The 17,777-nt window shown below is 44.5% G+C and overlaps 1 protein-coding gene across 1 annotated transcript in view; it reads left to right on the top strand.

Annotated features, from left to right (window-relative positions):
- ACAP1 (ArfGAP with coiled-coil, ankyrin repeat and PH domains 1) overlaps window positions 1-17,777 on the top strand; it is a 449,099-nt gene that overhangs the window by 213,389 nt on the left and 217,933 nt on the right. The window contains exons 4-7 of the mRNA XM_088464394.1: window positions 9,224-9,277; window positions 9,570-9,628; window positions 11,385-11,568; window positions 11,649-11,693. Coding sequence (XP_088320520.1) covers window positions 9,224-9,277; window positions 9,570-9,628; window positions 11,385-11,568; window positions 11,649-11,693 — 342 coding nt within the window. The remainder of the gene's footprint in view (window positions 1-9,223; window positions 9,278-9,569; window positions 9,629-11,384; window positions 11,569-11,648; window positions 11,694-17,777) is intronic.

The following is a 17,777-nucleotide window of genomic DNA, read 5'->3' on the forward strand; positions in this document are numbered from 1 at the left end:
CATGTCATACATCATTACACCCATTCCCCATCAGTACAACACCTCACCATACATGCCCCACATGATTACACCCATTTACCATCAGTACATCACCTCACCATACAAGTGCTACATCATTACACTCATTTCCCATCACTAAATCACCTCACCATACATGTCCTACATCATTATACCCAATAACCATCAGTACATCACCTCACCATACATGTACTACATCATTACACCCTTTTACCTTCAGTACAGCACCTCACCATACATTTCCTACATCATTACACCCATTTCCAATCACTACAGGCCCTCACCATACATGTCCTACATCATTACACTCAATTCCCATCAGTACAGCACCTCACCATACATGTCATACATCATTACAACTATTTCCCATCAGTAGAGAACCTCACCATACATGTCCTACATCATTACACCCATTTCCCATCACTACAGCACTTCACCATACATATCCTACAACATTACACCTATTTACCATCAGTACAGCACCTCACCATACATGTCCTACATCATTACACCCATTTACCATCAGTACAGCACCTCACCATGCATGTCCTACATCATTACACCCATTTCCAATCACCTCACCATACACATCCCACATCATTACACCAATTTCCCATTACTACAGCACCTCACCATACATATCCTACATCATTACACCCATTACCCATCACTACATTACCTCACCCTACATGTCCTACATCATTACACCCATTTCCCATCAGTACAGCACCTCACCCTACATGTCCTACATCGTTACACCCAATTTCCATCAGTACATCACCTCACCATACATGTCCTTCATCATTACAACCAATTCCCATCACTACAGCACCTCACCATACATGTCCTATATCATTACACCCATTTACCATCAATACAGCACCTCACCATACATGTCCCACATCATTACACCCATTTACCATCACTACAGCACCTACCCATACATGCCCTACATCATTACACCCATGTCCCATCAGTACAGCACCTCACCATACATATCCTACATCATTACACGTATTTCCCATCAGTACAGCACCTCACCATGCATGTCCTACATCATTATACCCATTTCCCATCACCTCACCATATATGTCCTACATCATTACACCCAATTCCCATCAGTACATTATCTCACCATACATGTACTACATCATTACACCCATTTCCCATCAGTACAGCATCTCACCATACATGTCCTACATCAATACACCCATTTCCCATCACTACAGTACCTCACTATACATGTCCTACATCATTACACCCATTTCCCTTCAGTACAGCACCTCACCATACATGTCCTACATCATTACACCCATTTCCCATCAGTACTGCACCTCATCATACATTTCCTACATCATTACACCCATATCCCGTCACTACAGCCCCTCACCATACATGTCCTACATCATTACACCCATTTCCCATCAGTACAGCACCTCACCATACTTGTCCTACATCATTACAAGTATTTTCCATCAGTACAGCACCTCACCATACATGTCCTACATCATTACATCCATTTCCCATCACTACAGCACTTCACCATACATATCCTACATCATTACACCTATTTCCCATCAGTACAGCACCTCACCATACATGTCCTACATCATTACACCCATTTACCATCAGTACAGCACCACACCATACACATCCCACATCATTACACTCATTTCCCATCACTACAGCACCTCACCATACATGTCCTATATCATTACATCCGTTTACCATCACTACAGCACCTCACCATACATGTCCTACATCATTACACCCATTTCCCGTCAGCACAGCACCTACCCATACATGTCCTACATCATTACACCCATGTCCCATCAGTACAGAACCTGACCATACATGTCCTACATCATTACACCTATTTCCCATCAGTACAGCACCTCACCATGCATGTCCTACATCATTATACCCATTTCCCGTCAGTACAGCACCTACCCATACATGTCCTACATCATTACACCAATGTCCCATCAGTACAGAACCAGACCATACATGTCCTACATCATTACACCTATTTCCCATCACTACAGCACCTCACCATACATATCCTACATCATTACACCTATTTCCCATCAGTACAGCACCTCACCATACATGTCCTACATCATTACACCTATTTCCCATCAGTACAGCACCTCACCATGCATGTCCTACATCATTATACCCATTTCCCATCACCTCACCATACATGTCCTACATCATTACACCCATTTACTATCACCGCATCACCTCACCATAAATGTCCCACATCATTACACCCATTTCCCTTCACCTCACCATAAATGTCCTACATCATTACACCCATTTCCCTTCAGTACATCACCTCACTGTACATGTCTTACATTATTACACCCATTTCCCATCACTACAGCCCCTCACCATTCATGTCCTACATCATTACACCACCTCTCCATACATGTCCTACATCATTACACCCATTTACCATGAGTACATCACCTACCAAACATGTCCTACATCATTACACCCATTTACCATCACTACATCACCTCACCATACATGTCTGACATCATTGCACCCATTTCCCATCAGTACAGCACCTCACCATACATGTCCTACATCATTACACCACCTCTCCATACATGTCCTAAATCATTACACCCATTTACCATGAGTACAGCACCTCACCATACATGTCCTACATCATTACACCCATTTCCCATCACTACATCACCTCACCATAAATGTCCGACATCATTGCACCCATTTCCCATCAGTACAGCACCTCACCATACATGTCCTACATCATTACATCCATTTACCAATAGTACATCACCTCACCATACATCTGCTACATCATTACACTCATTTCCCATCACTACATCACCTCACCATACATGTCCTACATAATTACACCCAATTCCCATCAGTACATTATCTCACCATACATGTACTACATCATTACACCCATTTCCCATCAGCACAGCATCTCACCAGACATGTCCTACATCAATACACCCATTTCCCATCACTACAGCACCTCACCATACATGTCCTACATCATTACACTCATTTCCCATCACTACAGCACCTCACTATACATGTCCTACATCATTACACCCATTTCCCTTCAGTACAGTACCTCACCATACATGTCCTACATCATTACACCCATTTCCCATTGGTACAGCACCTTATCATACATTTCCTACATCATTACACCCATTTCCCATCACTACAGCCCCTCACCATACATGTCCTACATCATTACACCCATTTCCCATCAGTACAGCACCTCACCATACATGACCTACATCATTACAACTATTTCCCATCAGTACAGCACCTCACCATACATGTCCTACATCATTACATCCATTTCCCATCACTACAGCACTTCAGCAGACATATCCTACATCATTACACCTATTTACCATCAGTACAGCACCTCACCATACATGTCCTACATCATTACACCCATTTACCATCAGAACAGCACCACACCATACACATCTCACATCATTACACCCATTTCCCATCACTACAGCACCTCACCATACATGTCCTATATCATTAAATCCGTTTACCATCACTACAGCACCTACCCATACATGTCCTACATCATTACACCCATGTCCCATCAGTAAAGCACCTCTCCATACATGTCCTACATCATTACATCCATTTCCCGTCACTACAGCACTTCACCATACATATCCTACATCATTACACCTATTTTCCATCACTACAGCACCTCACCATACATATCCTACATCATTAAACCTATTTCCCATCAGTACAGCACTTTGCCATGCATGTCCTACATCATTATACCCATTTCTCATCAGTACAGCACCTCACCATGCATGTCCTGCATCATTACGCCCATTTCCCATCACCTCACCATACATGTCCTACATCATTACACCCATTTACTATCACCGCATCACCTCACCATACGTGTCCTACATCATTACACCCATTTCCCATCACCTCACCATAAATGTCCTACATCATTATACCCATTTCCCATCAGTACATCACCTCACTATACATGTCTTACATTATTACACCCATTTCCCATCACCTCACCATAATGTCCTACATCACTACACCCATTTCCCATCAGTACATCACCTCACCATAAATCTCCTACATCATTACACCCATTTCCCATCAGTACATCACCTCACCATACATGTCCTACATCATTACACTCATTTCCCATCACTACAGCACCTCACCATACATATCCTACATCATTACACCTATTTCCCATCAGTACAGCACCTCACCATGCATGTCCTACATCATTATACCCATTTCCCATCACCTCACCATACATGTCCTACATCATTACACCCATTTACTATCACCGCATCACCTCACCATACATGTCCTACATCATTACACCCATTTCCCATCACCTCACCATAAATGTCCTACATCATTACACCCATTTCCCATCAGTACATCACCTCACTATACATGTCATACATTATTACACCCATTTCCCATCACTACAGCCCCTCACCATTCATGTCCTACATCATTACACCACCTCTCCATACATGTCCTACATCATTACACCCATTTACCATGAGTACATCACCTACCATACATGTCCTACATCATTACACCCATTTCCCATCAGTACAGCACCTCACCATACATGTCCTACATCATTACACCCATTTTCCATCACTACATCACCTCACCATACATGTCCGACATCATTGCACCCATTTCCCATCAGTACAGCACCTCACCATACATGTCCTACATCATTACACCCATTTACCAATAGTACATCACCTCACCATACATGTGCTACATCATTACACTCATTTCCCATCACTACATCACCTCACCATACATGTCCTACATCATTACACCCAATTCCCATCAGTACATTATCTCACCATACATGTGCTACATCATTACACCCATTTACCATCACTACATCACCTCACCATACATGTCCGACATCATTGCACCCATTTCCCATCAGTACAGCACCTCACCATACATGTCCTACATCATTACACCCATTTACCAATAGTACATCACCTCACCATACATGTGCTACATCATTACACTCATTTCCCATCACTACATCACCTCACCATACATGTCCTACATCATTACACCCAATTCCCATCAGTACATTATCTCACCATACATGTGCTACATAATTACACCCATTTACCATCACTACATCACCTCACCATACATGTCCGACATCATTGCACCCATTTCCCATCAGTACAGCACCTCACCATACATGTCCTACATCATTACACCCATTTACCAATAGTACATCACCTCACCATACATGTGCTACATCATTACACTCATTTCCCATCACTACATCACCTCACCATACATGTCCTACATCATTACACCCAATTCCCATCAGTACATCACCTCACCATACATGTGCTACATCATTACACTCATTTCCCATCACTACATCACCTCACCATACATGTCCTACATCATTACACCCATTTCCCATCAGTACAGCATCTCACCATACATGTCCTACATCATTACACCCATTTCCCATCACTACAGCACCTCACTATACATGTCCTACATCATTACACCCATTTCCCTTCAGTACCGCACCTCACCATACATGTCCTACATCATTACACCCATTTCCCATCACTACAGCACCTCACCATACATGTCCTACATCATTACACACATTTCCCATCGGTACAGCACCTCATCATACATTTCCTACGTCATTACACCCATTTCCCGTCACTACAGCCCCTCACCATACATGTCCTACATCATTACTCCCATTTCCCATCAGTACAGCACCTCACCATACATGTCCTACATCATTACAACTATTTCCCATCAGTACAGCACCTCACCATACTTGTCCTACATCATTACATCCATTTCCCATCACTACAGCACTTCACCATACATATCCTACATTATTACACCTATTTACCATCAGTACAGCACCTCACCATACATGTCCTACATCATTACACCCATTTACCATCAGTACAGCACCACACCTTACACATCCCACATCACTACACCCATTTCCCACCACTACATCACCTCACCATACATGTCCTATATCATTACATCCGTTTACCATCACTACAGCACCTCACCATACATGTCCCACATCATTACACCCATTTACCATCAGTACAGCACCTACCCATACATGTCCTACATCATTACACCCATGTCCCATCAGTAAAGCACCTCTCCATACATGTCCTACATCATTACACCTATTTCCCATCACTACAGCACCTCACCATACATATCCTACATCATTACACCTATTTCCAATCAGTACAGCACCTCACCATGCATGTCCTACATCATTATACCCATTTCTCATCAGTACAGCACCTCACCATGCATGTCCTACATCATTACACCCATGTCCCATCAGTAAAGCTCCACTCCATACATATCCTACATCATTACAACCATTTTCCATCACTACAGCACTTCACCATACATATCCTACATCAATACACCTATTTACCATCAGTACAGCACCTCACCATACATGTCTTACATCATTACGCCCATTTCCCATCACCTCACCATACATGTCCTACATCATTACACCCATTTACTATCACCGCATCACCTCACCATACATGTCCTATATCATTACACCCATTTCCCATCACCTCACCATAAATGTCCTACATCATTACACCCATTTCCCATCAGTATATCACATCATTATACATGTCTTACATTATTACACCCATTTCCCATCACTACAACCCCTCACCATTCATGTCCAACATCATTACACCACCTCACCATACATGTCCTACATCATTACACCCATTTACCATCAGTACAACACCTCCCATACATGTCCTACATCATTACACCCATTTCCCATCACTACAGCCCCTCACCATTCATGTCCTACATCATTACACCATCTCACCATACATGTCCTACATCATTACACCCATTTCCCATCACTACAGCCCCTCACCATTCATGTCCTACATCATTACACCATCTCACCATACACATCCCACATCATTACACCCATTTCCCATTACTACAGCACCTCACCATACATGTTCTACATCATGACACCCATTTCCCATCAGTACATCACCTCACCATACATGTCCTACATCATTACAGCCATTTCCCATCAGTACAGCACCTTACCATACATGTCCCACATCATTACACCCATTTCTCATCAATACATCACCTCACCATACATGTCCTACAGTATTGCACCATCTCACCATACATGTCCTACATCATTACACCCATTTCCCATCACTACAGCCCCTCACCATTCATGTCCTACATCATTACACCATCTCACCATACATGTCCTACATCATTACACCCATTTCCCATCCCTACAGCCCCTCACCATTCATGTCCTACATCATTACACCATCTCACCATACACATCCCACATCATTACACCCATTTCCCATTACTACAGCACCTCACCATACATGTTCTACATCATGACACCCATTTCCCATCAGTACATCACCTCACCATACATGTCCTACATCATTACAGCCATTTCCCATCAGTACAGCACCTTACCATACATGTCCCACATCATTACACCCATTTCTCATCAATACAACAACTCCCCATATTCAGACAGTTTTAAAAAATTATCATCTACTAAAAGCTTTGATTTCTTTATTTCAATGTTGTGTTAAATTGCTGCAATTTTTTATTTAAATAGAAAAAAGTTACAGCCGCTGTTATTTTATGCAGAGAGAACTTATGAAGCCTTCAATAATTTGTGACTAATTGGATTGGCCCCTGTAAATCTGGTCAGTACCAACCAAACTGATTCCTGGCATTTGTTTAGAAGGGAGGAAGTCACCAAATAGCACCAAAGGATGTGATTGATGATAAGAATAAGAAGTTCCGGTAGAGCAGCAGTTCTGACACTGTATATGGAGGTCTCAAAGTGGGTCACAACCATCTCAGTGTGGTTCACAAATGTTTGTGCCTTGACACAGTCCTCTAGCTCCTCACTCCTCCCCAGGTGAGTATGGGGCCCACGGCTGCATGCTGCTCTTACCAGCAACAAGTTTTTTCCTGGGCCTGCTGGACTGGCCAGGGGGAAACTCAGTGCTGGTTTGGATAGCCAGCAGGGAGTATGGTTGGCCCCACTTCCTTGTGGAACCTGCTCCTGACATTAGGAAAGTGTGGTTGACTCCCAGTGCGCCCTGCCATACTTTTTTGTTTTTCATTAATATAATTGCTGGGTGGTTAATAGGTGAGCAGTGCTCCAAGGCCAGCTTTCCCCATCTATCCAACCAGGCCTTCTCCACCACTCACTGCATCTGGTGTGTATGACAGGCTGACCTCATTCAACTACTCTCGGTGACAACCTGAAGAAGATGTAAGGGTAAGAGACAGGGTGGCCTCAACTAAATATATAACAGGGGTCAGGGGGCACAAGTTAAATATATAAGGGGAACAACTTAAATAAATATATTATATAAGGGGGGACAGGTGGCACAAATTAATTAAACATGTTAAGGGGACAGTTGACATACATTGATGACACATGAAAGAGAATATGTTGCACACATTAGTTAATCACCCACTGCCTCTCCCAGCATTTCTCTACCTTTCCATGCCACACTCTTGCTCTCCCTTCCACCTACTGCTCCCTGACACCCTCTACCTCTCCCCATCTCCCTCTACCTCCCCAGTCATCCACGGGCACCCTCTGCCTCCCACTGTCATCCTCGGCCTCCCAAGTTACCTATTTTCTCTGCAGTCACCCTTTGCCTCTCCTTGCCACCCGCAAATCTTTCACATGGGGTATAAACTTTACATTTGCATGAGTGTATAAAAAAAACACATGGAGGGACAGGGCTCCAAAAGGAGCTCATGCCCCCCGATGTGTAAGAAATTAAGTGATCACATTAGTTGTAATTTTAGTTCTGTTTTTGTGCCTGCACAGTCTCCTGACCACGCAATGTGTGATGACCATTCTACGGTGACTTGCTAGGGTCCTGTAATAAAAGTTGTTGTCGGATGGAGCCCCAAAGAAAAATAGTTTGAGAAGCATCATGTTAGAGAATATGATCTTTTTGTAGAGTTTGTTCTATAAAAATGGGATATAATTATCTCCTGTCACCTATTTTATTACCTCTCTATTCTATTTGCCCTCTGAGTTTGATGGTAAGTTATAACCATTTTACTTTTCTAGGAATGCTTGGAGCGGTTCTCAGACAGTCTGAACAAAATAATAGACAATCACACGGTAATGTCACTTCACAATGTATCTGCCATCAACTCCAGATTCTCTTTCTTTCTTCTACTCAAATCTATACTGATATACCAGAGCTCTCTGCCTATGCTGCTTCTTGGACCTTTCTGTGACCTTCAGTCTCGATCTTACACAGCTGAATTTTCTGGAAATATCCCACTGATTTTTCTTTTTGTCTTCACAGAGTCAGTATTTGTCACCATCTAATGTCACTCTCGTTACCAGTCCTCATCCAACCAATCAGTATGTCTAACTTTGACCATTTTATATATCTCCTTTTCTATAGGAGCTCTTGGACTCTATCCAACAAAGCTTCAAGCAGAAACTGCAGCTTCTTCTAAAAGAGTAAGTTTACCGCAAACTCCAACCAAGGATTTTACACATTGTATCCATTTCTGTAATCTGTGTCCATATCTACAGTATCTTTGCTACTACTTATATCATTAAGTCTGTTTCATCATCACTGATCCTACAAGAGTGATGTGACCACAGACTCCAATGATAGCTCTCGCATGTACTGTGTGCATCTGATGACATCTTTACAATCTGTGTCCATGTCTGTCTCTGCTATGGCTTATATTTTCATGTCTGTCTCATCATCACTGATCCTAGAAGAGTGAGGTGACCACAGACTCTGTTAGGTCTCACATCTTCTGTGACCATCTGATGATATCTCTACAATCTGTGTCCATGTCTGTCTCTGCTATGACTTATATGTTAATATCTTTCTTGTCATCACTGATCCTAGAAGAGTGAGGTGACCACACACTCCAATGATAGGTCTCACATCTTCTGTGTCCATCTGGTGACATCTCTACAATCTGTGTCCATGTCTGTCTCTGCTATGGCTTATATTTTCATGTCTGTCTCATCATCATTGATCCTAGAAGAGTGAGGTGACCACATGCTCCAATGATAGGTCTCATACCTTCTGTGTTCATCTGAAGACATCTCTACAATCTGTGTCCATGTCTGTCTCTGCTATACTTATATTTTCATGTCTGTCTCATCAACATTGATCCTAGAAGAGTGAGGTGACCACAGACTCCATTGATAGGTCTCACACCTTCTGTGTTCATCTGATGACATCACTCTAATCTGTGTCCATGTTTATCTCTGCTACTACTCATATCATTATGTCTGTCTCATCATCACTGATCCTACAAGAGGGAGGTGACCACAGACTCCAATAATTGGTCTCACACCTTCTGTGTCCATCTGGTGACATCTCTGAAATCTGTAACCACATACTCCAATGAAAGGTCTCACACCTTCTGTGTCCATCTGGTGATACCTCTATAATCTGTGGCCACAGACTCCAATGATATATCTCACACATTCCGTATCCACCTGCGGACATCTCTGAAACTTGTGTCCATGTTTGTCTCTGCTACTACTCATATCATTATGTCTGTCTCATCATCACTGATCCTAGTGAAGTGACCACTGACTTCAATGATAGGTCTCACATGTCTGTGTCAATCTGGTGACATCTTTACAATCTGTGTCCATGTCTATCTCTGCTACGACTTATATGTTCATGTCTGTCTCATCATCACTGATCCTAGAAGAGTGAGGTGACCACATACTCCAATGATAGGTCTCACATCTTCTGTGACCATCTGGTGACATCTCTACAATCTGTGTCCATGTCTGTCTCTGCTACGGCTTATATGTTCATGTCTGTCTCGTCATCCTTGATCCTAGAAGAGTGAGGTTACCACACACTCCAATGATAGGTCTCTCACCTTCTGTGTTCATCTGGTGACATCTCTACTATCTGTGTCCATGTCTGTCTCTGCTATGGCTTATATGTTCATGTCTGTCTTGTCATCATTGATCCTAGAAGAGAGAGGTGACCACAGACTCCAATGATAGGTCTATCACCTTCTGTGTTCTTATTGTCCCACAGCTCCACCTCAGCCTGGAGTGTGCGCATTCCCACAACAAATACCATATTCATCACCTCTAATCATATGTGCTGCCCCAGCATGACTCAATTCTCACTGCCATACCTTGTATCATACTTTGCAAAAATGTGGACATTAATGGTCACTATGTTCATCTCATTATTATATCTATGTCTTTCCGCTACTTGCAGAGACCTGAGATCATTTCGAGACAGCCGAAAGGAGTTAGAGCGCTGCCGAGAGGGACTGGAGAGTGCTCTCAACCACAATGCAGAGCTTCCGCGTAAGAAGTCACAAGAGGTACAGGAAGCCTCATCTGCTGTAATGACATCCCGGAGAGCTTTCAGGGAGCGGGTTCTGGACTACACCCTGCAGGTCAGACACCAGTGTTACTGTATGCTCAGTATAAGTAACTAATGCTCTCTGGACCCATCTCATTACTCTATCTTCTCCAGATCAACGTCATCCAGGGAAAGAAGAAATTCCACATTTTGGAGTTTGTGAGTTTACTGAAAATTGTTCCTGCCAAAAATGACCCCACATTAATGTATCCCAGCACTGCGATCCTCACATATTACCTCAGCACAGCGATCCCCACATATTACCCCTGCACAGCATTCCTCACATATTACCTCAGCACAGCGATCCCCTCATATTACCCCAGCACAGCATTCCCCTCATTTTACCTCAGCACAGCGATCACCTCATATTACCCCAGCACAGCATTCCCCTCATATTACCTCAGCACAGCGATCCCCTCATATTACCTCAGCACAGCAATGCCCTCATATTACCCCAGCACAGCATTCCCCTCATATTACCTCAGCACAGCGATCCCCTCATATTACCTCAGCACAGCGATCCCCTCATATTACCTCAGCACAGCAATCCCCTCATATTACCTCAGCAAAGCAATCCCCTCATATTACCTCAGCACAGCAATCCCCTTATATTACCTCAGCACAACGATGCCCTCATATTACCTCAGCACAGCGATGCCCTCATATTACCTCAGCACAGCATTCCCCTCATATTACCTCAGCACAGCGATCCCCTCATATTACCCCAGCACAGTGATCCCCTCATATTACCTCAGCACAGCGATGCCCTCATATTACTGCAGCACAGCGATCCCCACATATTACCCCAGCACAGCTATCCACTCATATTACCTCAGCACAGCGATCCCCTCATATTACCTCAGCACCGCGATCCCCTCATATTACCTCAGCACAGCATTCCCCTCATATTACCCCAGCACAGCAATCCCCTCATATTACCTCAGCATAGTGATCCCCACATATTACCCCAGCACAGCGATCCCCACATATTACCCCAGCACAGCATTCCTCACATATTACCTCAGCACAGCGATCCCCTCATATTACCCCAGCACAGCATTCCCCTCATATTACCTCAGCACAGCAATCCGCACATATTACCCCAGCACAGCGATCCCCTCATATTACCTCAGCATAGCGATCCCCACATATTACCCCAGCACAGCGATGCCCTCATATTACCTCAGCATAGCATTCCTCTCATATTACCTCAGCACAGCATTCCCCTCATATTACCCCAGCACAGCATTCCCCTCATATTACCTCAGCACAGCGATCCCCTCATATTACACCAGCACAGCGATCCCCTCATATTACCTCAGCACAGCGATCCTCACATATTACCTCAGCAAAGCGATCCCCACATATTACCCCAGCACAGCATTCCTCACATATTACCTCAGCACAGCGATCCCCTCATATTACCCCAGCACAGTGATCCCCTCATATTACCTCAGCACAGCGATGCCCTCATATTACAGCAGCACAGCGATCCCCACATATTACCCCAGCACAGCGATCCACTCATATTACCTCAGCATAGCGATCCCCTCATATTACCTCAGCACAGCGATCCCCTCATATTACCTCAGCACAGCATTCCCCTCATATTACCCCAGCACAGCGATCCGCTCATATTACCTCAGCATAGTGATCCCCACATATTACCCCAGCACAGCGATCCCCACATATTACCCCAGCACAGCATTCCTCACATATTACCTCAGCACAGCGATCCCCTCATATTATCCCAGCACAGCATTCCCCTCATATTACCTCAGCACAGCAATTGCCACATATTACCCCAGCACAGCGATCCCCTCATATTACCTCAGCAAAGCGATCCCCACATATTAGCCCAGCACAGCGATCCCCTCATATTACTGAAGCACAGCGATCCCCTCATATTACCCCAGCACAGCATTTCTCACATATTACCCGAAGCACAGCATTCCGTACATATTACCCCAGCACAGCATTCCCCACCAGAGCATTCCCACACATATTACCCCAGCACAGAATTCCCTATATAATTCTCCCTCAGAGCGTTCCCCACATATTACCTCAGCACTGCATTCCCTGCATATTACCCCAGCACAGCAATCCCCACATATTACCCCAGCGCAGAGCTCCCCTCATATTACCTCAGCATCCCACATATTACCACAGCACAGCGATCCCCTCATATTACTGCAGCACAGCGATCCCCAGATATTTGCCCAGCACAGCGATCCCCTCATATTACTGAAGCACAGCAATCCCCTCATATTACCCCAGCACAGCATTTCTCACATATTACCCGAAGCACAGCATTCCCTACATATTACCCCAGCACAGCATTCCCCACCAGAGCATTCCCACACATATTACCCCAGCACAGAATTCCCCATATAATTCTCCCTCAGAGCATTCCCCACATATTACCTCAGCACTGCATTCCCTGCATATTACCCCAGCACAGCAATCCCACATATTACCCCAGCGCAGAGCTCCCCACATATTACCCCAGCACAGTGATCCTCATATATTACCACAGCACAGGATTCCCCACATATTACTGCAGCATACCATTCCCCACATATTACTTCAGCACAGCATTCCCCACATATTACCCCAGCACAGCATTCTCCACCCCCAGCACAGCATTCCCCACATATTACCCCAGCAAAGCATTCTCCAACCCCAGCACAGCATCCCCCACATAATACTGCAGCATACCATTCCCCACATATTACCTCAACACAGCATTACCCACATATTACCCCAGCACAGCATTCTCCAACCCCAGCGCAGCATTCCTCACATATTACCTCAGCACAGCATTCCCACACATTTTACCCCAGTTAGCATTCCCCACATATTACCCCAGCACAGCATTCCCCACATATTACCCCAGCACAGCATTCCCCACATATTACCGCAGCAGAGCATTCCCCACATAATACCCCAGCACAGCATTCACCACATAGTACGTCAGCACAGCATTCCCACACATTTTACCCCAGCACAGCATTCCCAACATATTACCCCAGCACAGAATTTGCCACATATTACCCCAGCACAGCATTCCCTACATATTACCCCAGCAGAGTATTCCCCACATAATACCCCTGCACAGCATTCACCACATATTACTTCAGCACAGCATTCCCACACATTTTACCCCAGCACAGCATTCCCAACATATTACCCCAGCACAGAATTCTACACATATTACCTCAGCACAGCATTCCCCAACTCCAGCACAGCATTCCCCACATATTACTGCAGCACAGCATTCCCCACATATTACTCCAGCACAGCATTCCCCACATATTACGTCAGCACAGCGATCCCTATAAATTACCCCAGAACAGAATTACTCACATATTACTCCAGGACAGCGATCCCCACATATTACCCCAGCACAGTGATCCCCACATATTACCTCAGCACAGCGATCCCCACATATTACCCCAGCACAGTGATCCCCACATATTACCTCAGCACAGCATTCCCCACATATTACTCCAGCACAACATTCCCCAAATATTACCTCAGCACAGCATTCCCCACATATTACCCCCGCACAGCATTCCCCACATTTTACCCTAGCACAGCGATTCTCACATATTACCCCAGCACAGCATTCACCACACATTACTCCAGCACAGCAATCCTCATATAGTACCTCAGCACAGCATTCCCACAAATATTACCTCAACACAGCATTCCCACATATTACCTCAGCACAATGATCCCCACATATTACCCCAGCACAGCATTCCCCACATACAGTATTACCTCAGTACAGTGATCCCTATATATTACCCCAGCACAGTCTTCCCAACATATTACCCCAGCACATTGATCCCCACTTATTACTCCAGCACAACATTCCCCACATATGACCCCAGCACAGCATTCCCCACATATTACCCCAGCACAGCATTCCCCACATTATACCCCAGCACAGCATTCCCCACATATTACCTCAGCACAGCATTCCCCACATATTACCCCAGCACAGCATTCCCCACATATTACCACAGCACAGCATTCCCCACATATTACACCAGCACAGCATTCCCCACATATTACCCCAGCACAGCATTCACCACATATTACTCCAGCACAGCATTCCCCACATATTACTCCAGCACAGTGATCCTCACATATTACCACAGCACAGCATTCCCACAAATAATACCTCAGCACAGCATTTCCACATATATTACCTCAGCACAACGATACCCACATATTACCTCAGCACAGTCTTCCCAACATATTACCCCAGCACAGCGATCCCCACATATTACTCCAGCACAGTATTCCCCCCATATTACCTCAGCACAGTGATCCCCACATATTACCCCAGCACAGCATTCCCCATATACAGTATAACCTCAGTACAGTGATCCCTGTATATTACCCCAGCACAGTCTTCCCAACATATTACCCCAGCACATTGATCCGCACATATTACCCCAGCACAGCATTTCTCAAATATTACCTCAGCACAGCGATCCTCACATATTACCCAAAGCACAGCATTTCTCAAATATTACCTCAGCACGGCATTCCCTACATTTTACCCCAGCACAGAACTCCCTACATATTACCCAAAGCACAGCATTCTCCTCATATTACCTAAGCTTGACAATCCCCACATATTACTCCAGCACAGCATTCCCCACATTATACCCCAGCACAGCATTCCCCACATATGACCCCAGCACAGCATTCCCCACATATTACCTCAGCACAGCATTCCCCACATATTACCCCAGCACAGCATTCCCCACATATTACCCCAGCACAGCATTCCCCATATATTACCCCAGCACAGCATTCCCCACATTATACCCCAGCACAGCATTCCCCACATATTACCCCAGCACAGCATTCCCCACATATTACCTCAGCACAGCATTCCCCACATATTACCCCAGCACAGCATTCCCCACATATTACCACAGCACAGCATTCCCTACATTTTACTCCAGCACAGCGATCCCCACATATTACCTCAGCACAGCATTCACCACATATTACCCCAGCACAGTGATCCCCCCATAATTCCCCAGCACAGCAATCCCCACATATCACTCCAGCACAGCGATCCCCACATTTAACCCCAGTATAGCGTTTCCCACATATCATCCCAGTTAAGCGTTTCCCACATATTACCCCAGTATAGCATTTCCCACATATTACCCCAGTATAGCGTTTCCCACATATTACCCCAGTATAGCGTTTCCCATATATTACCCCAGTATAGCGTTTCCCACATATTACCCCAGTATAGTTTCCCACATATTATCCCAGTTTAGCGTTTCCCACATATTACCCCGTATAGCGTTTCCCACATATCACCCCAGTATAGCGTTTCCCACATATTACCCCAGTATAGCGTTTCCCACATATCACCCCAGTATAGCGTTTCACACATATTACACCAGTATAGCGTTTCCACATATTACCCCAGTATAGCGTTTCTTACATATTACCCCAGTATAGCGTTTCCCACATATTACCCCAGTATAGCGTTTCCCATATATTACCCCAGTATAGCGTTTCCCACATATTACCCCAGTATAGTTTCCCACATATTATCCCAGTTTAGCGTTTCCCACATATTACCCCAGTATAGCATTTCCCATATATTACCCCAGTATAGCGTTTCTCACATATTACCCCAGTATAGTTTCCCACATATTATCCCAGTTTAGCGTTTCCCACATATTACCCCAGTATAGCGTTTCCAAAATATTACCCCAGTATAGCGTTTCCCACATATTACCCCCAGCACAGTGATCCCCTTATTTTACCCCAGTATAGCGTTTCCCACATATTACCCCAGTATAGCGTTTCCCACATATTACCACAGTATATCGTTTCCCACATATTACCCCAGTATAGCGTTTCCCACATATTACCCCGTATAGCGTTTCCCACATATCACCCCAGTATAGCGTTTCCCACATATTACCCCAGTATAGCGTTTCCCACATATCACCCCAGTATAGCGTTTCCCACATATTACACCAGTATAGCGTTTCCACATATTACCCCAGTATAGCGTTTCTCACATATTACCCCAGTATAGCGTTTCCCACATATTACCCCAGTATAGCGTTTCCCATATATTACCCCAGTATAGCGTTTCCCACATATTACCCCAGTATAGTTTCCCACATATTATCCCAGTTTAGCGTTTCCCACATATTACCCCAGTATAGCGTTTCCAAAATATTACCCCAG

This window comes from Taudactylus pleione, unplaced genomic scaffold, assembly GCF_031769625.1.
Source record: "Taudactylus pleione unplaced genomic scaffold, aTauple2 ptg001664l, whole genome shotgun sequence".
Classification (NCBI taxonomy): Eukaryota; Metazoa; Chordata; class Amphibia; order Anura; family Myobatrachidae; genus Taudactylus; species Taudactylus pleione.